General features: G+C 46.6%; 1 protein-coding gene across 1 annotated transcript; it reads left to right on the top strand.

Annotated features, from left to right (window-relative positions):
- The first annotated feature begins 6,322 nt into the window (after positions 1-6,322).
- LOC149437667 (uncharacterized) lies at positions 6,323-20,182 on the top strand. The gene is made up of 11 exons (XM_089660785.1): positions 6,323-6,507; positions 14,083-14,109; positions 14,207-14,275; positions 14,370-14,474; positions 14,567-14,662; positions 14,756-14,812; positions 14,910-14,999; positions 15,097-15,168; positions 17,954-18,073; positions 18,940-19,014; positions 19,957-20,182. The coding sequence occupies exons 1-11, from the start codon at positions 6,426-6,428 to the stop codon at positions 20,085-20,087; spliced, it is 924 nt and encodes a 307-aa protein (XP_089516911.1). The 5' UTR covers positions 6,323-6,425; the 3' UTR covers positions 20,088-20,182.
- The last annotated feature ends 3,646 nt before the right edge of the window (positions 20,183-23,828 follow it).

Here is a 23,828-nt window from a genome sequence, read left to right as displayed (position 1 = left end):
CACGTATGTCAATACACTCACATTTACATTCATTATATCCGATATCATGCACGATGTCAATTCACAAATCGCACCTGAAATTGCACACCCTGGATGCGACTTGTCATGCGATTGGCATGGCCAGAAACTTTCCATTTGCATGGCAAATTGCACACAATGTTACTGGGGGCTAACACCACTGTCACACCTAATACGATGTGGCAATTGCCCAACTTACAGTAAAGTTGCACGAGTTCACAATCCAATTGGATGTGAACAGAGCGTACAGTGGACAATAGGGTGCGACATGGTCTATGCTTTGCAAGTCGCCTGTCATGCCAATTGCATGCCAAATCGCAAACAATGTTACTGGGGGCTACCCCGGTCACATTAAAGGAGATTTCTAAGTGGTGTTATTTACACCACGGTCACATCATGTGACTTACATTGACGTCGCATGATTTCAAAGTTGGGGTACATGGTGATTTCAAGTGCAATTTGCAAGACATCTGACACAGATCTCTCTGCAAATCGCATGAAAAGTAGTGTATTCATTACTTTATTATTTCTTGCGGCTCCGACCAAGTTTGAACCACAACAATATGAACGCTCCAATAGCAGGCACATTGAGTGGGACTTGGCATGTGATTTGCACAACATGCGAGTTGCAAATCATATGCAAAGTTGCACCCCATTGTCAGCTATTAGAGCTGCCACATGGGTGTGTTTCAAACACTGATTTCTTAAGTAGTACATGTACCACTTTAGTGGCAATTTGCATAGAGATCTGTGTCAGATGTCTTGAAAATTGCATTGAAATGCTCAACTTTACTGTAAGTCGCATGATTTGTAAATCAGCTTTGATGTGACCGGAGTGTAATGTTTGTTGATGTTTGATTTCTGGAGTGTTTTGCAGATTGATGGGAAATTCCCCATACTAGCCAAATCGAATTGTCATTTTCAGTATTGCATGCAAGATGTGGTCTTGTGACTGCCTTAACTCATGCGATAATCTGGAGGGAATTGTGACCATAGTAACAATAAAGGTTCCCATTGGGGTTCCCTTTCACATCCCTGTTGAATGTTCTGTTGTATGCTGCACAGGTACATTTCACTGTGTATTTCTTTCTGATTTGTGTGGCCTTGCTTGTTGTGGTTTGGGGAGGAAGAGATTTTGTGCTGAATTGCCCCAGACACCACTCAGGCTGTGTCTGGAAGTGGCCTGGAAATGTTCTCATTTTTTTGCCTTGTAAAGTGTTTGTGTTATTGTACAACGATTGTGTTTTTTTTCTCTTTGCATTGAAAGCCTAACACATGTTTTGTTTCGTTTCAAATCTGCTCTTGTTTCAATTTTGCTTGCTTATTTAGACTCCAATGCATTTTTCTGACAAACATACAAACCTGCTGAGAAATGTATGTGTAGGGGATTTGTAGAGGTGGGAGGTGTTCATCTTTTCATCTGTCTTGTTCTATTGATATTTTGATCTGTAGCCTGTTTTGTGACTAGATCTTCATACTAAGTGTGTATGTAAATTTTATGGGCCTGAAAATGTTACTTGACTCATCTTACCCTTTGTTTCCTGATATAACCTGTGCAAGCACAGTTCGTTAGAAGTATCATCTCTAGATTGTAAGCTCTTATGAGCAGGAGCGTTTTATTTTAGCAACAATCCTGCTTTTTTTTTTTTTTTGTGACTCACACCAAGATATGGACTGTACCTACTTGTTGCTGCTGTCCAAATAAATGAAGATGTATTTGATCAATAAATGTTTGTACTGTTTTTTATTTGGGTGCTTATTTCATGTTCAATATATTAACAACCTTGTAAGAGCACACATATGCAAGTATGTCCAAACTGACAATTAAAAAAAATAAAAAAATAAAAAGCCCCCTATTGCACCACAAGACCATGTTATGTACCAATGAATAGGTCATGTTCAGTGTGCAGCAAGCTACAGGTTTTCTACAATTTTAGTAACAGTAATAAACTAGTCCCCACTGTATGGTGATTTTGGGCATTTGGCAACAAATCTATATTAGCCAATGGTACATAAACAATGGAATGAGAAACATAGATTTGCGAAAGCTAATATAGCATGTGCGCATAAAAATAAGCAATCGCGCACAAATAAACGCCAAGTGGCTGTCACCCCGGAAATATGTCATCATGTTCATGTGCACCCGGAAGTGGTTGTGGGGAGTGTTAGTGGATGAGAGAGTGGTTGGAGGTTTGTGGTGCTGTATTGGTATTCTGGTTGGATTTACATTAAGATATGGCGAGATCCCAGTTCTCGACTGAGGAGATGATCCTCATTTGTAAAGTGAGTGTGGCCATTGCAAATTTGTTCCTAACATATGGGAGGGACAGCTTTTTGGGTGGGGCCTAGCAGAATGTCACTTAGTGCACATGTACATGCTACTTCCTGCTACACTAGTACATTAGCTCCTGGGTATTGATGGGTCACTGATATTAACCACTTGCCTACCAGGCACTAATACCCCCTTCCTTACCAGGCCAAATTTCCTCTTTCTGCACTGTCGCACTTTGAATGACAATTGCGCGGTCATGCAACATTGTACCCATATGACATTTTTATCTTTTTTTCTCACAAATAGAGCTTTCTTTGGGTGGTATTTACTTGCCACTGGGTGTTTTACTTTTTGCTCTATAAACAAAAAAAGAGCAAAAAATTACAACAAAAACGTTTCTTTGTTTCTATTATAAAATTTAGCAAACGGGTAATTTTTCTCCTTCACTGATGTGCGTTGATGAGGCGGCACTGATAGGCAGCACTGAAGGGCACTGATAGGCAGCACTAATGAGGTGGCACGGGTAGGCGGCACTGATAGGTGGAACTGATAGGCGGCACTGATGATGGGTAATGATAGTCAGCACTGATAGGCGGCACTGACTGGCTGCACTGCTGAACTGCACTGATAGGTGGCACTGCTGGGCACAGGTGGGTGGCACTGCTGGGCACAGGTGGGCGGAACTGGTGAGTGGCACTGCTGGGCACCGATTATCTGGGCACGGATCATCAGTGCCCTAATGATTTGTGCCGATCCCTGCTCTGATAACTGCTGGTTCTCGGCAGTACTTTCTCCACATTCTGACAGCGTGAATAAAGTGCAGTCGAGAACCGGCAATTGCATTTCCCGGTAATCAGCGCGTCATTGGACACGGCTGATCACGTGGTAAAAAGCCGCTGTGATTGGCCTTTTACCACATCACGTGATCAGCTGTGTCCTAAGGACACAGCGATCACGGAGATTGCCGGGGGCACGCAGGAGAGAGTGTTCTGGGTGGACGTCATATGATGCCCTCCCAGAACTGGCCGGACGCAGTGTAGCCGTCATTCGGCTATCTGCGGTTGGAAACTAGTTAACCAGCTAGGCCTTCATGTTTAATCTTTGCAGATATGTACATGTATACTGCGTATAATGCATTACAGTCTACAATGTGTTGGTGTACATGGTATTACAGTGTACAGTGCATTACAGTCTACAATGTGTTGGTGTACAGTGCATTACAGTGTGCAATGCGTTGCTTTATACTGCATTACAGTGTATTACAGTGTGCAATACATTGCTGTATACTGCATTACAGTGTACAGTGTATTACAGTGCGCAATGCGTTGCTGTATACTGCATTACAGTGTACAGTGCATTAGTGTGCAATGCATTGTAAACGCCATTACAGTGTACAGTGCATTACAGTCTACAATGTGTTGTTGTACATGGTATTACAGTGTACAGTGCAGTGTGCACTAACGCATTTTACACTACTGCACTGTACACAATAACGCATTTGACATTTTTAGTGTGCAATGCGTTAGTGTGTAATACCTTTGATAGTACACTGCATTTGCAATATTGGTGTATGTTTATTAAGCACAGATCTGATTTTAGTTTTTAGGGAGAAGTCTTCTCTGTCCCCCTGTTTATTAGGTGGAGGACATTTGTTTTCCAAAGAAGAGAGGAGACTTTTTTTTCAAGGAGATGTGTATAGATTTCCAGAGATCTGTGTAGATGGTTGAGGGACTGCATGTGATCTGCTGAGATAATCGATCACCTGAGTTAAACCAGTGAAAGAAAAGTAAAAAAAAACATGGAATGAAAATAATAAGCACTGACCACTGTGCTTTGGTAAAGCCACATTTGGCACATTCTGATTGCAAACTGATGTGGTGTGGAATTTGCAGTGTTTTCTGTGCAAACGCTGCACCGCATGACAACCGCAACCCCTTCATGCCACCTGCTGCGGCTTTGTATGTGAACTTAACAACACACCAAAATTGGTCCACAAAGCGTATTGTGATGTGCCAAATCGGATCGCTTGCCTGTTCACACCCATGTGCATACCCTGAAAAAGGGTCCTGCACCTTTTTGGCCCGGATACGGTGCAATTTGAGCTGTGCAAAATGTATGTCTCAAATTGCAACACACACAAATTGCATGTGATTTGCCCAGGAGTGGGGTTCCTGTCCAAATGACGTGTTATACCACAACACATACATGCGTTGTGGTATAACACACTACCAAATGACATGTGTTATACCACAATGCATGTATGTGAAGCCAGAATAAAAATGTGTATTTTGTCTACTTTTAATTGCGCATGTTAATATTATGTAAGTGCATTTTTCTTCAGTTTAACATGCTGTAGAAATGGAACATGCATTTGGATGTAGTGTTTTTGTATGTGCATTTTGGAAGTATTCTAAACACACATTGACCCTAGGGCCACACCATATTTTAAGCCGTGTTTGTCAGAAATGCTGTACAATACATTTAAAGCGGATTTACACTCGACCTATCAAAAAATAACAGTCATCAGCTACAAAAACTGTAGCTGCTGACTTTTAGAAAGCAGCCACTTACCTTTCCCTCGGTCCCGTGGTGTGTGTCCCGCAGCTCCTTTCACCGGCTGTCCTGGTTTCCATGAGGACGGCATCTTCATTGTGAGCACCCGGCTGTGACAGCTTCACAGCCGGCTACCCACTGTGCATATGCGAGTAGAGCTGCACTTCCTGAATGGTCACATGTCCCAAAAGACTACAAGGAGGGAGGACACCTTCCGTTTCCAAACGTCTAGGCGATCGTACCGGAAGTGGGAGCGTGTACCTGTCAAATTTGGGGACCCGCTCCCCAAGGGTGCCAATCCTTAAGGGGGAACGGGAGAGCAGTCCTTAAAGCGGAACTTCCCCTTCTGGATGGAGCTCCGCTTTAAGATGATTTCCTATCGGACATGTTTACACGTGCATTTTGGAAATGGCGTGTTTTGGAAAAGGTCAAAGCCTTTTTGGAACTCCAAAAGTGTAATGTTTTTGTCAAAATACTTAAATGGAAACACTGCAGACAAGAATGTATTTCATGTTGTCTGTGTTTTGCCATTTTAAATCTGCCTAGCAACAAAAATGAAAACAATAAGGCACAAAAAAAACATAAACTTGTGTCAAAAAACAAGTGCAAAAACAATGCAAAACACAATGCAGAGATGGCTACAACACAGCCTGTGTTGCCTTAGGCACTTGAGTGCACATTTGGCCACAGGTGATTTTACCAGGCGTTTTTTGGGTCAAAGCATGTGTGGAAAGTGTATTTTTGATTTAATTTTTGGTGTTGTTTTTTACGCATACTTTGGTAAACTGCACATCTGCATTCAACTTTGTGGTGAAAATTAACCAAATAATATGACATGCATTTGGCATGTGTTGCCAGAAAACACACAAAAATACTGTTACAAAATAATCCAAAATACAGGCTCAAACAAGACAAACATGCACATCCAAATTTCAAACAACATTTTACAAAACATATCTGATGACCAAAAAAGCACCAAAAATGTTGATTACAAAATACACCACAATGAGCATTAAAATGTCCAACAAAGCAAAAATTTAACTTTTGTGCCCATGGAGTGTTGTGTCTTTTTTCAATGCTCATTTAGGTGCGTGCCTAGCATATTTGTTAAATGCTAAAATGTGCAGCAAAATGCATGTTTGCTAACAGCACTTGGGGTGCCATTAACAATGAATGGCACCCAAAAGCACAACGCGTATTTAAAGACCATTTGAGCACAATTTAGAAGTGCAGCAACGTGTGCAATTCTGCCAACAATTATGCATTGCTCAGGTGAGAATGCACTGAAAATAACAATACAATACAATAATACTGTATGTATGTGTATACACACACACATACAGTATGTAGATATAGCTCATGTTTTAGCTTGCCTTTTGGGACAATTATCCCCTGCTTTGTGTGGGATATTTTGTATGTTTGATTACACAAACCTCTCACATTTAAATTCTTGACCTTTTTTTGTCATCCACAGATCCTACTGTTACGCAAGTATGACGGTGGCTGGTCCAATTTTGCCAAGCAGACCATCCTGCGCCACATCAAACTTCGGCTGTGACAGAGATTCCACCATCGCTCCACTATGCTACAAATACAGCACAGGTGGAGCAATGTGAAGCGGCGCAACCCAGATTTTTTAAAAAAAGTTGCCCATCGAATCTCTGGTAAGTCAAGTTGTTATTAAAAACTTTACTTTCATTTTTTGTATTGTGAACGATGTTTTGCTACATTCATTCTGAATTTGTTTGGCAATAATGTTGTCTTTGTTGACTTGTTCTAGCCACAGCTGATGGGTGCCAGGCGGCACCCATCAGCCACAAAAAAGCCACACAGGAAGATAGCCACCGTCGTCTTTTGCTGGCCACAGGCGGGGCATCCTGTCCAGGTCCTACCTTTCCTCAGACATTTTGCTGCTCAATGTGCTGGCATCCATCTTAGGTGTCTGCAAAGCATTGTGGGATCCTTTATGCTTTCAGCCCTCTGAGGCTCCTCCCCCAGGAGGTGGCGGCTTATCACATATAAGTCTGCTGTTTGTGGCTGTCCATTGCATTCGTGTCCTGTCTGTTGCACAACAGCAAGCTCCTGTTTAGCTGCTCATTGCTTACCTGGATACCAACTCGGCTTTGGCTAAGACTCCTCCTGGCTCCTGATCCCGGCTCTGGCATCCATTCTTCCTGGCTCCTGATCCCGGCTCTGGCGACCATTCTTCCTGGCTCCTGATCCCGGCTCTGGCGACGATTCTCCCAGGCTCCTGATCCCGGCTCTGGCGACGATTCTTCCTGGCTCTTGACCCCGGCTTTGGCAATGATTTCCATTGTTGGACTTGCATAGACTCTTGTCTTATTTTTATATTAATAAACCTACCCTTTAATTGCACCTCCTTCTGTGTCTGGCTCCTCGCTCCCTGACACTACACGAATGCCATGAATCCTGATGGTGCAGGTACGCGCCCCCTCCCTATGTTGGTTGCCAGACTTGATCAGCAGGATCTTTTGTTGGCTCAGTTCCCTCAGGCGTTGCAGACGCTGCTTGCACGCACAGCGCACCTTGCTCCTGGTGCTATTAGGCCGGTTGACACTCCTGTGGTCTCTCCCGTTGTTGCTCCTACCTCCGCATCTGCTGCCGCACCTGCGGTGCCCAGAGGTATGACTGGTTCAGCCCCCCTTCCACAGCGCTTTGGGGGTGAACCGAGTCAGTGTCGGGGTTTCCTTAACCAAGTGGGCATATATTTTGAATTGATACCCTACGCTTTTCCTACTGAGAGGTCAAAGATGGGCTTCCTAATCTTGCTGCTCTCGGACAAGGCCTTGGCCTGGGCAAATCCCTTATGGGAGAACAATAACCCTGTGATTCACAAGTTTGCCGGTTTTGTTGCCTTATTCCGTACGGTATTTGATGTGCCTGCTCGCTCTGCTGCTAAGCTGCTCATGTCCATACATCAGGGTTCACGAACTGTTGCCGAGTACGCCATAGAGTTTCGTACCCTGGCGGCAGAGGTGGGTTGGAACAATGAGGCTCTGGTGGCTGCTTTCTCTCATGGTCTCTCAGATGCATTGAAGAACGAGATTGCAGCCAAAGATCTGCCTGTGGAGCTTGAAGCACTCATTTCCTTCCTAATCCTGATTGACATCAGGCTCAGGGAGAGGCCTTCACTTAAGGAGCGTCTGCGGAGGCCTCCTAACAGATTGGCGCCTACGTTTTCTGTCCCACCCATTCCTTCCACTCCTTCCACGCCTCCTGGGGTTGGTTTGTCTGGCGGTGAGCCCATGCAGCTGGGGTTTGCTTGCCTTTCTGAGGGGGAGCGGGCCTCTCGGCGTCGGGAGGGTCGCTGCCTGTACTGTGGTCTCTGTGGGCATTTTCGGCAGTCCTGTCCGGGAGACGCTCGCACCTGAGATCCTGTCGGGGGAAGATCTTGGGTGGAGTTTCCTCGTTTCCTGCAAAGATAAGCCGCTAATCACCGTTGTCCTCTCTTGGGCGGAAGGCTCGGTGATGGCCCAGGCGTTGGTAGACTCTGGTGCTGGCGGGTTGTTTATAGACAGTTCGTTTGCTGCCCAGTACTCCATTCCTCTGCAGGCTCGAGTTACTCCATTGGTCCTCGAGACGATAGATGGCAGGCCCCTGCAACCGCCGCAGGTTACCCACGAGACCCTGCTGCTGGAAGTAGCTATTGGGGCTGTTCACAGGGAGTTGGCCTGTTTCCAGGTAATTTCTTTCCGCACTACTCCGCGGTTTTGGGATATCCCTGGCTTCAGAAGCACAATCCGACCTTTGATTGGCGGTCGGCCGAGATTCTCTCGTGGTCTCCACAGTGTGGGGCCGGTTGCATCAGTGGACCTGTTAAGGTGTTGTGTGCCTCCTCGGACTCTGTGTTGCCCACTGACTATGGGGAGTACCTGGACGTGTTTGACAAGGTGCGCGCCTGTGCTCTGCCTCCTCATCGTCCATACGATTGTGGCACAACCTTACAACCCGGTGCCACTCCTCCGCGTGGCAGGGTGTATCCTCTTTCGGTTGCGGAGAGGAATGGAGGAATACATTGCGGATGCGCTTTCCCGGGGCACATTCGCAAGTCTACTTCTCCAGCAGGAGCTGGCTTTTTCTTCGTGAAAAAGAAGGGCGGTGAATTGAGGCCTTGCATTGATTTTAGGGGTCTCAATCGAATCACGATTAAGAATGATTACCCAATTCCGTTGATAACCAAGTTGTTCAACCACCTCAAGGGAGCAACGGTCTTTACTAAACTCGACCTTAGGGCTGCGTACAACCTCGTATGGATCAAGGAGGGCGACGAATGGAAGACCGCGCTGAACACCAGAACCGGTCACTACGAATCCCTGGTTATGCCCTTCAGGTTGTGTAACGCGCCCGCGGTCTTTCAGGAGTTCATTAATGATGTCTTTTGTGACTTGTTGCAGCAGTGCGTGGTGGTTTACTTGGACGACATCCTGGTTTACTCTGTGTCCATGGAGTCTCATATCCAGGATGTTAAGCGAGTGCTGCAACGATTATGTGAGAACGAGCTTTTCTGTAAGCTTGAGAAGTGGGAATTTCACCGATCCCAGGTTGCCTTTTTGGGCTACATCATTTTCCACTGTGGGATTTTCCATGGACCCTCAGAAGGTTTCGGCGGTTCTGCAGTGGCCTCGTCCCAGTGGTCTTCAGTCCATTTAGCTCTTTTTGGGATTCGCCAACTATTATCGGAAGTTTATCAGGAACTTCTCCACACTGGCCAAGCCTCTCTCAGATCTGACCAAGAAGGGCAGTAATCCCCACGAGTGGTCATCCAAGGCCATCTTAGCTTTCGAAGCTCTGAAATCCGCCTTTGCTTCGGCTCCGATACTGTCTCATCCCAATCCTGGGTTGCCTCGAGGTTGATGCATCTGAGACGAGAGTAGGCGCCCTCCTCTCTCAGCGTCAGTCGCCCGGTGGACCCCTACTTCCCTGTGGGTTCTAATCCAGGAAGCTTTCCTCTGCTGAATGCAACTACCAGATTGGAGACAGGGAGTTGTTGGCCATTATTCAGGCTCTCAAGGAATAGAGGCACCTGCTCGAGGGTTCTGCGGTTCCGGTTCTCATTCTCACTGACCACAAGAACCTGACGTATCTCTCGGAAGCTAAGAGGTTGACGCCCCGTCAGGCCAGATGGGCTCTGTTCTTGTCGCGTTTTAACTATGTGGTCTCCTATTTGCCTGGCTCTAAGAATGTCAGGGCTGATGCCTTGTCGCGGCAATACTCTGAGCTGTCCAGGGAGGACTCCGAGCCGACCTCGGTCATACCTCTGGATCAGATCCTGGCTGCCATTCGTACCAGCCTGACTTCTCCCCTTGGGGAGCAGATTTTGGCAGCTCAAACTGATGCTCCCTCTGAGAGACCGGCTGGTAGATGTTTCGTACCTGAGGGATTGCGCATCCGCTTGCTGCGTACCTACCATAATTCCAAGACCGCCGGTCATCCAGGGAGGAACCAGTTGTCCTGTTCTGTCTGTGCCCAGAATAAATATTCTCGGCATCTTCCATTGGACCTTCTGCAACCCATTCCCAATGGGGAGCGTCCCTGGTCACACCTGGGCATGGATTTTATTGTAGACCTCCCTGTGTCTCAAGGCCATACGGTCATTCTTATGGTCATTGATCATTTCTCCAAGATGTGCCATTGTGTTCCGTTCAAGAAATTGCCGACTGCTCAAGAACTGGCTACGGTTTTCACCAGGGAGATCTTTCGCTTGCATGGGTTGCCTAAGGTGATTGTCTCGGACCGTGGGAGCCAGTTTTAGTCCAGGTTCTGGCGCGCCTTCTGCTCTCAGTTGGGTATCAAGCTCTCCTTCTCTTCAGCCTACCACCCGCAGTCCAATGGGGTTGCGGAGCATTCCAACCAGGCCCTGGAACAATTCCTTTGCTGCTACATCTCAGACCATCAACACAATTGGGTTGATCTCCTGCCATGGGCAGAGTTTGCGAGGAACTCGGCTGTCAACTCCTCCGGGATGTCTCCCTTCATGGCCAACTATGGGTTCCAACCCGCTGTATTGCCTGAGTTGTTCTCGCCACAGGACATTCCGGCTGTGGATAACCATCTTGCTGCCCTGTGTTCCTCATGGGGGCAGATCCAGAGGTCCTTGAAGGACTCAGCTCAGCGCCAGAAGCTCCAGGCTGATCGTAGACGGTTGCCCGCTCCTTCATGCCAGGTTGGAGATCGGGTGTGGTTGTCCACTCGTAACCTCAATCTTCGGGTGCCCGCTCCGAAACTGGCTCCCCGTTTTGTTGGTCCTTTCCGCATCCTCCGCAGGGTGAACCCAGTTGCCTATGCCCTTGCTCTTCCTCCTGGGATGCATATCTCCAATGTCTTCCACGTATCCCTGTTGAAGCCTCTGGTCTGTAATCGCTTTACTGCCTCTCCGCCTCAGCCTCGTCCTATCCGGGTCGACGGTCATGAGGAGTATGAGGTGAGCCGCATCCTTGACTCTCGGTTGGTCCGCGGTCGGGTGCAGTTCCTGGTCCCGTTATGGTCCCGAGGAGCGTTCCTGGGTTCCTTCCACGGATGTTCATGCTCCTGTCCTCCTCCGCGCTTTTCACACCCGCTTTCCAAAGAAGCCTTATGTTGAGCCGCGGAGGGGGAGGGGCCCTTGAGGAGGAGGTACTGTCAAGGTCCTACCTTTCCACAGACCTTGTGCTGCTCCATATGCTGGCATCCATCTTAGGTGTCTGCAAAGCATTGTGGGATCCTTTATGCTTTCAGCCCTCTGCGGCTCCTCCCCTAGGAGGTGGCGGCTTATCACATATAAGTCTGCTGTTTGTAGCTGTCCATTGCATTCGTGTCCTGTCTGTTGCACAACAGCAAGCTCCTGTTTAGCTACTCATTGCTTTCCTGGATACCGACTCGGCTTTGGCTAAGACTCCTCCTGGCTTCTGACCCCGGCTCTGGCGTCCATTCTTCCTGGCTCCTGATCCCGGCTCTGGCGATGATTCTTCCTGGCTCTTGACCCCGGCTTTGGCTACGATTTCCGCTGTTGGACTTGCATAGACTCTTGTCTTATTTTTATATTAATAAACCTACCTTTAATTGCACCTCCTTGTGTGTCTGGCTCCTCGCTCCCTGACACATCCCCTGCGCAGACTCCGCATTGTTGAAGGTAAGCACAAGCTCTGGAAGCTTGGACCTCATGATCTTGCCATTGTTGGCATCTCCACACTGATCTCCAGTGACTGTCAATTGTACATTAATGCCACACACATTGCTTGTAAATGACATGATAACTGTGACGGAAGCGTAGGCAGGACAGAACACACACGGAGGATGCTAAACACACCAAGCTTTATTGTTATATGGAAAGCACTCAATCAAGGTAGGAATTTAGCATCCGGGTACCCAAAAAGGGGGAGGAGAGGGGAGTAGCTCAAAACAATTGTAATTCAGCCCATGATAGGGCAATTTGTGTAGCGATGGCCCAAGCAAGTATTAATCCAAGCAGGCAGCTCCGGCAAAAGTAATAGGGAGGTTCAATGGGGCAATCCAGGCAAAAAATGTATGAGAGTTCCACGGGACAGTCCAGGCAGGGAAAATCGGGGGATCTGGGGGGGGGGGGGGGGTAGTTCAGACAGGAGGATTGGGGCACTCACGGTTTAGGCAGGAGTATCCTCGGGCACACAGAAGGTAGCAGGCAGGAGTACCCTCGCACACAGTGGATAGCAAGCACCTCTAGCCCCCCAGGTATCAGCAGAGTACTCAGCGGGTTCTTCGAGCTGGGGAGGTCTAGCCTCAGCTCAGACCTCCCAACAGCTGTGCATGGCGACGTACAGGGGACCAACAGTGGACTCGGTCCTTCTCCGGTCTTCTTAAGCCAGAGCAGGATGCTTCCCGGTTGCCCTAGCAACGGCCGGACCAGCGTCGGGTTGCCGGGGCAACAAGGCACACCCTGCTCACTCGGGCCGTGCTCAGGGAGCATGGCCTTTGTCCCCGGCGGCCACAGAGCGCGGGAAGTCTCGTGCCTGCGCTGTGCCCACTGGGAGGGCACGCAGGGACAACCCGGTGGCCTGTGCCATGTGGGCCCAGTGGGGTGGCCGACTCCTTGGCAACTTTGCTGAGGAGAGGTGCTACCCGCACCACAGGGGGTGTTTCCTCACATCCTGAACAGCCTTTGATGTAGGCTTGTGCAGGACCCTAGGAATATCCAAGGGTAAGGGAGGGGGAATAATGAAAGGAGAGCCAGGGGGGAGGTAGGGACAACAGGCTGGAGGGGGGGACGTGATTAGAACCATTTGTTAATCACTAATAGAGCTGTGTTTGGTGTCGTTTGATCCCCAATGGCTGTTTGTTTGTGATGCAAGATTTTTGCCTAAAAACATTATGGCTTAGATGTTCACAAACATATCCCATCAAAATCGCAGTCATAACATTTTGTTTTTACACTTGACAGAATTGGACTTCTTTTGACCCATTAAATTACAATATGTGTATGTTATGTATGCTGTTTGAAAGTTGCGTATACAAATTATGGAATATTTTGGACTAAAATGCAACTCCATGATGTACAGCCAATCTCATTTGGTGAGGCCCCATAAGATGACAGAACATGAGAAATATTCTACAATGCATAGTACGTTATTATTAACACATTAACAAATGAATACAGTATTATAGAGAGGGGACATCTGGTGGGATTTTTGCTTAGTTTTGGGGATGGGGGAATTTCATAATCTTGGCTTGTCCTTACACTGAGAATCATTGTAATGGAAATGTATAACATTGTCCTGACCTGCTTACATTACTACCATGTGGCCTTTTTGGTGATCTGGTATATATAGTCTACAGCCAATCATATTGACCAGGGTGCTGTGATTGGTCCAAATACCATGCGATAAGTGTAGTCCAATCCTATTAGGACTTCCAAGAGTTCCTAATATCTAAAGTGACATTGTGATTATGTCATTGCATAGCAAATACATGATCAACAAGCTTAACAAATCATCCTCCTACCATGACTTGCTATCTGCTGTATTCTGGTGGACAAAATTGTGGAAAAGGATGCAGTCAGACAGTGGATGTACATCCAAAGTCAAAACACAACAAATTAGGGGCACGAACGCGATTGTGCCTGTATGTGTGGCCTGACACCAGGAAATGGACAGTTGTCATTCAGCCCTGTGGCCTTAGCTTTGGCACACATGTTTGTGAGAAATTAGTAAACTTCTGCCATGTTTTTAGGTTGGTAATGTTACAATTCTGTGTTATTCTTTTTGTAGAACAAGAGAGTGAAGAGGAGGGCCACCGTAAGTGCCTTGAATGTGATTGGCTGTTCTCTGTGTGCATTATGTAACTTTGATGTCTGCAATGTGTTTGTTGTATTCTATCTTGTTGTTTATGTAGCACCAGCTATGTTGGAAGAGGGGGACGAGGAGGATGAGGAGGAGGAGGGCACATCCTCTCAGGCTCACTGTAAGTGCATTGAATGTGCTTGTCTGTTCTCTGTGTTTTTTGTTGTCCTTGGCTCTCTCAAAGGGGTTTTTGTTGTTCTTTCTTGTTTGTGTAGTACCAGCTAGGTTGCCTCCAGTGGAGGAGGAGGAGGAGACGGCGGCACGCCTGTCTCTACCATGGTCATCAATTCGGCTGGAGACCCCCTCACCTCCAGCTCACTGTAAGTGCCTTGGATGTGCTTGTCTGTTCTGTGTTCCTTATTGTCCTTGGCTCTCTCAAAGGGGTTGTTGTTGTTCTTTCTTGTTTGTGTAGTACCAGAAAGGTTGCCTCCAGTGGAGGAGGAGGAGGCGGCACCCCTGTCTCCACGGTCACCTGTTCTGCCGGAGACCCCCTCACCTCCAACTCACTGTAAGTGCCTTGGATGTGCTTGCCTATTCTCTGTGTGCATTATGTAACTTTGATGTCTGCAATGTGTTCTGTTCTATCTTGTTGTTTATGTAGCACCAGCCATGTTGGAAGAGGAAGAGGAGGAGGAGGGCACCTCTTCTGAGGCAGACTGTGAGTTCATTGAATGTGCTTGTCTGTTCTCTGTGTTCCTTGTTGTCCTTGGCTCTCTCAAAGGAGTTATTGTTGTCCTTTCTTGTTGTTTGTGTAGTTCACGCAAGGTTTTCTCCAGAGGAGGAGGCCCACCAGCCACCTCCTGGATTTCCATCACACCAGGAGGCCCCCTCACCTCCAGCTCACTGTAAGTGCCTTGGATGTGCTTGCCTGTTCTCTGTGTGCATTATGTTAATTTGATGATTGCAATGTGTTGGTTTTGTTCTTTCTTTTTGATTGTGTAGCTCCAGCCATATTGGAAGAGGGTGAGCTGCAGGAAGAGGAGAGGGATGAGTGCTCTCCCCCTCAGGTCCACTGTAAGTACCTTCAATGTGTTTGGTGATTTTCCTTCTGTACAATCATGCTGACCATAGCTGTAGGCTAATTTGACTGATTAATATTGGCCGGACTGTAGTTTCTTACCTAAGTCGGCCTTGTTTTTGTTTCCACTACTGCAACTTACTTAGGTGTTTGAAGCATTGGTCCAATACTTCATCTGACCCCCTTAGGTTGTAAGGGTGGTAACTCTGCTGTGACAGAGCGTAGGCAGGACCAAACACACAGAGAAGATGATAAACACACAAAGCTTTCTTGAATTAGGACAGTCACTCAATTTGGGTCTGAAGGTAGCGTCCAAGTTCCCGGGGCAGGGGAAGAGCAGGGATGGCTCCCAAAAAAACTGTAATCCGGCCCCAGGAAGGGCAAACTTAGAGTCTCTGTTAAATTGTAATCCAGGCAGGGGAGGGAAAGGAGGGAGAGTTAATGGCCCATCCATACAGGGGGGAAAACAGGGGCACAAACACTCACAGTTCCAGCAGGGGTTTTCCTGGCTCACAGCGGCCTACAACAGGGGGTGACACTTATCAGCACACAGCAGAAGGTCCACGTCTACAGCACACTGCAACACGTGCAATGCTGGCCTCACAGTATTAGGCAGTGTAGCAGCGAGTACTCCTCCTGAGCCCCGAGTATTAGCAGTGTTCAGCATCTAATAATCCTTGCCTCTGCGCAGACCTCCCAGCAACTTCGCAGCAGACGAAACACCCAGGAGAATCTTGCGTCGGCTCCCGGTTGCCCTGGCAACGTCCGGCCCAGCACTGCGTTGCCTGGGCAATGAGGCACACCCCCTTGACATGGGCCGCGCTCTCTTTGTCTCCGGCGGGTGCAGGCACGGGACGGCGGCCCTGCTCCGGAATCCCCTGGTGGGAGGCTATCCCTCTCCTGGCTGTATGGCCAGGAGAGGTGTGACTCCGGCCGCAGGGGGTCATCTTCCTCCCATCAGGCTGTGCAGGATGGGAGGAAGTGACAAGCGTCAAGGGGGGAGAAGTGACACTTCTCATCCTGTGCAGCCCAACTTCAAAGGCTGCTACAGGATGAGAAGGGGGTGGGTGAGGGGACACAGGCACCAGGAGGGGGGTGGGGGGTTCTGGGAGAGCAGGCACACTGTGACATCTGCAATCACATGTTTGCTGTCAGCTCAACCCCCCCCCCCCCAGCACTTACTAGGCTGTGGAGGGGGAGGCACTGGCAGGCTAAAACTCTTTGTTATTCGTGGCTAGGCTGATCCAGTTGCTGCTCCAGAGTCTGCAGTATATCATGACTTGAAAGTCGGGATCTTGATCCAGTCTGGCCATGCTGTGTGACTTCAGTGGACTTAATGCAGCTGTCCCCTGAAAATGTGTTGCAGGAGTGCCAAATGAACTACACTTCTGTAATCCACAGGAGAGGTACAGTCTAAAAATCTTTGGCTGGACTTCCCTTTTAATCTATGTATGTCAGGCTTAAAGTGTAACTAAACCCCAAAGCCCGCATATACTCTATCTGGTCTACGCAGACCCAGCATTGACTATATCTGCTCTCCCTGGACCCAGAATTCACTCTGTCTGGTCTCCCGCAGTAAACAGAACATGGCAATGCAAGTATTAAAGGCCATAAAAACAGCTAAATACCTTTCATCAGCAGCAGTTAGAGCAGTCTTGTGACTTCAGCAGAGCTCTGTTTAAACTTTGTTTGAGTATTTTTCTTTCTGCTGTAGGAGGATGTGAATATTCTGGCTCTCTCAGTGCTGATTGGCCCTGTGCTGATCACATGCACCCTCCCCAAACCAACACCCGAAAAGTATAGCAATGCACAGCAAACTGAGCATGTGCATGTGATTAAGGATTCAGTCTGTATCAGTTGGTCATTTCAACAAGAGGAGGGGCAGAGAAGACAGGATCAAACAGCCTTTTTACACAAGACAGAGTATTAACCCCTTAGGTTACACAGCGAGTATAACAAGGATGCTTTACTGCATATTTACACTGCTTTGGCTGTTGTGGGTTTAGTAATACTTTAAGTAATATTGCTTGCTTCCTTATCACACATAGTCAAGCAGTTTTGGGAATACAGCTTCCAATGTAAATCTTAGTGTAGTGGCCAAGCAGTGTAGGCCTGTACACATCCATACCTTTCTGAGACCAAGTTCTGCTCTCTAGCACAGCATGGGATGATAATTGGCAGCAGGTCAGTATTTTTGGGGCCTGAGGAGGATGCCAAGCAGTGGGGCCTTCATGCTGCGAATGCATGAAGGCAAGAAACTTTGGCCTTTTGACTAAATTTCCAATGACCATCCAACACAGGATATGTGCCCCCAAAATACACTAGCAGTGGGGTGGGAGAGCCTATCTCTGAGGAGCTTCTCAGCTATTAGTGTTTGCGAAGTGTTCCGAGTTGTGTATCTTTGAATATCCAATGGTTAAGGCCTTTCCCTTGTGTCGACCTTTGAAAAGGTTACAGCTAAGGGTACAGTGGCTGTTAACACCACAACCCCTTACAATATCTGACATAAAGATTGGACTTTGTTCATTTTCATGAGCGCACACTCTTCTATTTGGATGTTCATGAGCCAGAATTTCACGTTCGACTTTCTTTGAATTCCATGGCTCCCTAGGGTCATACACTATCCAAATTTATCTGGAGTTAGTCTGCACCTTGTGCTTCAAGTCTGAGAGAATGTAAGGCTTGGTTTCAACATTGTGTGTGTTTGTAGTAAACTCTTAAGATTACAAAGGCTCGAATTATACTGACATGTGGAGCTTTTATGCTTGTGTTTTTTTCAAGTTACCTGGCACTCAGAAAGGGAGTGGCTGCACTCCAGAGCCCCCAGGAGGCAATGGATGGAGGAGGAGTCTTTGGAGGAGGGTCAAGTCTCCTCCAGTTCCCCTAAGCCCCAGGGCCCAGGTATGTCCCATTTGTGTGAATGTGATCAACTTTACAATATTTGCTTTTGGACAGTGTCTATGTGTGGGGGTGTCACATGAGGTGTGTTGGGTAAAGGGTGGTAAGCCTGGCACCAGACTTATTTTTTTTTGTGATTCCCGATCTGCTCCAAGCTACAAATGCCACCTTGCAGTGTGCATGTGTTAACACTCGAGGGAGCATTTGTGTTTTTGCGTAGGGGAGGGGAATATTGTATGGACTGAGCCCTTTTACAGCTAGACTGTCAAAGACTTAGACCTTGTGACATCTTCCTGTGAAGCCTCAGATCTGCTGCCGACCTGTGACCTTTGCTTTGGGATGACTGAAGTCACTCTATTGTAGACCCCAGAAAGGAAAGTGGGAATGGCTGCAAGGGCTGACCAATGAGTGTTTCCACTATTACTGTAGTGTAAGCGTAGCTAAGCTGATGTGTGTGAGTCAATTCCTCTTGTCAAGAGCAAGCCTCTCCAACATTGGAATGCTGGCACCACGCCACTGGCAAGGAAGACTGTTCCTTATCATGGCTGTCAGCTGTGACAATTGGGTTACATCTTAAGGTGATCTAAAACATCGTCAATGGACAGCCAGAGAGTTTGTTAGCATTGTAGGATATGAGCAGCTTGCTGGAGTGTGGGTGCCAACAAGTGGCCAAATGAATTTGGCCTTAAGCTCTTCTGGTTCTGGTCATCTAGTTTAGTAACCCAAACTGAAAGAGGACTTTGCTATGTTGGTTATGGCTAGGGTTTACTACCTTGGGCCTGTACTATGTGACTGTTTAACATCCATGTGTTTGTCAAATTTCAGGACTCGCATCTTTACTTGTCTTTTTTTTGTTACTCTTCATGTAGTTGTACTTCCGGATGACCCACCTGCTATGGGGAAGCTACAGCCCCCTCTGGATGCAGAGGCCGACATCCCAGAAGGTCAGTTTCTAAACTGTTCACACATATGCACATGTAACGTATGTAGAAGGCTTTAGCTCCCCCTTGTCTAAATTGGTTGGCCTCATCCTGTGTTTAGGATGCCCCCCCCCCCCCAAAGAAATAAAACATTCACACTAAACAACACATCAGGCAGATAGGGGCTTAATCTTCACACTTAGACATGACAGCTGAGTTGTTCTACATAGGCATACATTAAAGTGTTTTTCTAATTAAGAAAGGGCAATAATCAAAGAATATGACACAATAGTTAAGCACTAACCTGACACTCCAGTGATCCAAAACCTGCTTCCCAAGTAACTAGTGTTTGTTCCACTCTGGTCTCTCCACCATCTTAAAGAATCACTACAAATAGATGCAGCTGACACATCCAGCTTCCTGGGAGATGGACTGCCTCCCTTCAAGGACACACCTGGTTAATCACACTGCCAGCTCTATAGGAATCTCTGGACCTGTGTGGAGGGAGTTGGGCCACTAGCCTCCAATAGGCTCACAGAGTTTGCTCAGCTCTGTGCCCTGGCTGTGGATAATGTGTGTAGGGCCCCACCCCCTCCCCTCCCTGCAGCTAATAGAAATCTAGGATAGATGTGTTTGGGAACTCTGTGGAGGAGATAGGTGTGGCAAAGTCATCTGTTGTCTTTACTGATGAGATTGCCCTTTTCATTGTTGCCCACAGATATATTTGTAGTCAGTGAGCAAACACTTTAATCTAGGCCTAAGGATTCCAAGCTCACTCCCTGGCCCATGAAATCCTCCCAGGCAAGAAATGTAAGCTCTGTGCTCCAATTATGAGTTGACAACAGCATAGAGTGCTTTCAGGATAATGGACAAAGTTAGACAAGTATTGCATGCTGTTTGTTTTGGAAGCAAGTGTGTCTCCTTTTTTTATTGCAGCTAATAATTTTTGTTCAACATTTTCTACAGGGTTCAACCATCCAACCATCCGAGGACTCATAGGGTGGCTGTGCCGGAGAGTACAAACATTAGAAGAGGGAATGGGGGTGGGGCCTGCAGAGGACCAGCCTGCCATAGTGGGTTATGTTAAGCAATTTTAGGGGTTTTTTATATTTGTAAAATAAATGTTCTATTTATATTTGACAGGGCACTGTGTTGTGGCCTTCTGTAGCCTTTCCAGGTAGGCAATCTTCTTAATTGCAGTTGGAGCTGATCTGCATGTCCCTAAAGCATTGCAGTAATCGTCTAGCTCCAGCTGCAGTGGCCAATCTTGCTTACCTTGAATTTTTGTTAATGTCCAAAGTCTTTTCTGGCAAGTCCAGCTTTAGGATTGCATGTTTCAAACAGGTAAACCAGTTCCTTCAATCCTAAGCTTGGATATACAGTTGCAAGAAAAAGTATGTGAACCCATTGGGATTACGTGGAGTTTTGCATGAATTGGGCATAAAATGTGCTCTGAACGTCATCTAAGTCACAACAATAGAAGAACACAGTCTGCTGAACATAATACTACACAAACATTGGATGTTGCCGTGGTTTAATTGCACATAACATGTAAACATTCACAGTGCAGGGAGGAAAAAGTATGTAAGGCCCTAGCTTAATGACTTCTCCCAGAGCTAATTGGAGCCAGGAGTGAGCCAACCTTGACTTCAATCAGTGTGATGATATTGGATGTGTTGCTGACAGCTGTCCTGCCCTTAAAAACACACACCTGTTTTGGGTTTACTGGTTTCAAGAAGCACTGTCTGATGTGAACCATGCCTCGCAGAAAAGAGCTCTCAGAAGACCTACCATCAAGAATTGTTGACTTGCATGAAGCTGGAAAAGGTTACAAAAGTATCTCCAAAAGCCTTGATGTTCATGTGTCCACGGTAAGACAGACTGTCTACAAATGGAGAAAGTTTAGCACTGTTGCTACTCTCCCTAGGCAGGGTCGTCCTGTAAAAATGACTGCAAGAGCACAGCGCAGAATGCTGCATGAGGTAAAGAAGAATCCCAGAGTGTCAGCTAAAGACCTACAGAAATCTCTGGCACATGCTAACATTTTTGTTGACACATCTACAATAAGGAAAACATTAAACAAGAATGGAGTACATGGGAGGACACCACGGAGGAAGCCATTGCTGTCCAAAAAGAATATTGCAGCACGTTTGAAGTTTGCAAAAGAGCACCTGGATGTTCCACAGCACTCCTGGCAAAATATACTGTGGACAGATGAAACCAAGATTGAGTTGTTTGGGAAGAACACACAACACTATGTGTGGAGAAAAAAAGGCAAAGCACACCAACATCAAAACCTCATCCCCACTGTAAAACATGGCGGAGGGAGCATCATGGTTTGAGGCTGCTTTGCTGCCTCAGGGCCTGGACGGATTGTTGTCATTGATGGGAAAATGAATTCCAGAGTTTATCAAGACATTTTGCAGGAAAATGTACGACCATCTGTCTGCCAACTGACGCTCCGCAGAGGATGGGTGATGCAACAGGACAATGACCCAAAGCATACAAGTAATTCAACAAAACAATGGCTGCAACAGCACAGAATACGCCTTCTGGAGTGGCCCAGTCAGAGTCCTGACCTCAACCCGATTGAAATGCTGTGGCATGACCTTAAGAGAGCGATTCACACCAGGCATCCATAGAATATTGCTACACTGAAACAGTTTTGTGAAGAGGAGTGGTCCAAAATTACTCCAGATCGTTGTGCAGGTCTGATCTGCAACTACAGGAAATGTTTGGTTGAGGTTATTGCTGCCAAAGGAGGGTCAACCAATTATTAAGTCCAAAGGTTCACATACTTTTTCCTCCCTGCACTGTGAATGTTTACATGTTATGTGCAATTAAACCATGGCAACATCTAATGTTTGTGTAGTATTATGTTCAGCAGACTGTGTTCTTCTATTGTTGTGACTTAGATGACGTTCAGAGCACATTTTATGCCCAATTCATGCAAAACTCCACGTAATCCCAAGGGGTTCACATACTTTTTCTTGCAACTGTTTAAAGATTGAAGTTGTCTGCTTGCTTTCTGCAGCTACTCCCAATCTTAGTTTGCTGCGGCTTGTGAAATGCTGCAACAGTTTACACAGAACACTCCATTCAAGTTACATTTGGAGTAGCTCTTCATTCCATCCAGGGACTTCAACATAGCTTGGTGGAGTGTAGTTGTGAAGACTGGCAAAAGGGGAGGTGCAATCAAGTAGATAATGTGTGGGTGGATGGATCCTGTGGGCCAACTCTGTCTAGATTTTTCTTCTCACCTCATTTCTAATTGGGATTGTCATTACACAGAAGCCACATGACTTGAAAGCTACTCTTGGAAGGACTATCAGTTATGGATGAGACCACTTACATGCAATGTTCCGCAGCAAAGAAGAGGCCCTAATTGCCAAATTGACTTTCTGCTCACCACACATCACTTGGATCCAACTTGTTGCTCATTCATATCAGTGTTTTGTCAACAGGAGGTGGGAAGGGAATGAAGTGAGGAACAAGTGTCCACTGGGCACATAAATTCCATAGGCACACACGTCTAGAATCAGGCAGCGTAAGATCCTATGCTCCCCAACCAATCTTGGGGCAAGATGTAACACTGTGTGTAAAGCAAACTTAGTCTGGGTCCAGTTAATCAAGCATAATGATAGTCCAAACAAAAGTCCTTTTTCTTATTCTCACAACTTTTAGGTGGCTCTAGCTTTCCTTGGCAAGCTTAATGTTTGTAAGTCGTGGCCTGGTTTTGCACCTGGTGGCCTGGCTATTGACACACTTCTTTTATAGTGTGTGCCAATGAAGTAGCCCAGGGAACGTATTTGGACAGCAGTGTCAGTCTCTGGGGAGGCAAGTGTTTGATGCAGGAGTCTTCTTCAAAATCAGCATCCCATAAAGAGAAAAGCTAGCCAACAATTTGCAAACAAGCTGCAATATTGTTTTTTCCCATATTTGGGAAAGTTAGCCTTGCCCACAGAATCCACTGATAATTCTTTGCTCAATTGGGTCAGCCAAATTGATAGCAGACAATGCCCAACTGCTACATGTGCCAGAGAACTTGTTTGATGTGGAACATCTAGAACTCTTTGAAGGACACACCACCAGGTAAAAAAAGCAGAAAGGCCAAAGAGTATAACCACCAATGCATTGGTAAATGTCAACTTTCAATGTTATTTAGTATGTGCTGTTTTTTTGAGTGTTAACTGTAGCAATCGTGCCCACAGAGAGGGACGCGCTCATCCATTTTGCTCCAAACCCCTCCATATTGTATCTCTCTCTCACAAATCAGATTCCTCTGATATCTCCCCCCCTCTGTTGAGTGATGTGTGGTCTGGATGATGACAGAGATCACAGGCAGCAAACTCATTGGGAGGGCGTCATGGCTATAAACCTTACTAGCTGGCGCCCCTCTGTCTGGGAGACTCTTGCTGGAGAAGGGGTTATAAAGCCATAAACCGAGCCGTTTGAGCTGAGCTTCAAAAGACATTCCAGGGAATCGTAAAACAGACTTACATTTTAAAACCCAGTTCTACATATAATTTTAGATCTCCAAATAGGAAATAATTACACAAACATGGAGCACATATTCGGATGGCTCACTTTAAGACAAGTCGCCTGGTATATTACACACCCTAGTTGTCATACAGGAGAGCAGAAAATTATATCTCCTTAAGCATCCAAGCAGGTATCTCATATGTAGACGTTTAGCAGAAGATTGTGCGTATTAATCTACTCGTGGATAGAATGTTCTATGTATCCAGGGTAAGTTATGAACCCTAATATAAGCAAGGAGTGATTTTTGGTCATATGTATATAGAAAATGCAGCGCTATCTGGTATTGCTATGTTATA

This window comes from Staurois parvus, unplaced genomic scaffold, assembly GCF_062004578.1.
Source record: "Staurois parvus isolate SC_StPar_1 unplaced genomic scaffold, SC_StPar_1.0 ptg001272l, whole genome shotgun sequence".
Classification (NCBI taxonomy): domain Eukaryota; kingdom Metazoa; phylum Chordata; class Amphibia; order Anura; family Ranidae; genus Staurois; species Staurois parvus.
Note: the sequence above shows the minus strand (reverse complement) of the source record. Positions and strands in the feature narration are given on the sequence as shown.

Coding starts and splice junctions, on each gene's coding strand:
- LOC149437667 (XM_089660785.1), top strand. CDS start 6,426: ATGCTACAAATACAGCACAGGTGGAGCAATGTGAAGCGGCGCAACCCA. Junction 6,508..14,082: donor AGTTGCCCATCGAATCTCTG/GTAAGTCAAGTT, acceptor TTCTTTTTGTAG/AACAAGAGAGTGAAGAGGAG. Junction 14,813..14,909: donor CACCTCTTCTGAGGCAGACT/GTGAGTTCATTG, acceptor TTGTTTGTGTAG/TTCACGCAAGGTTTTCTCCA.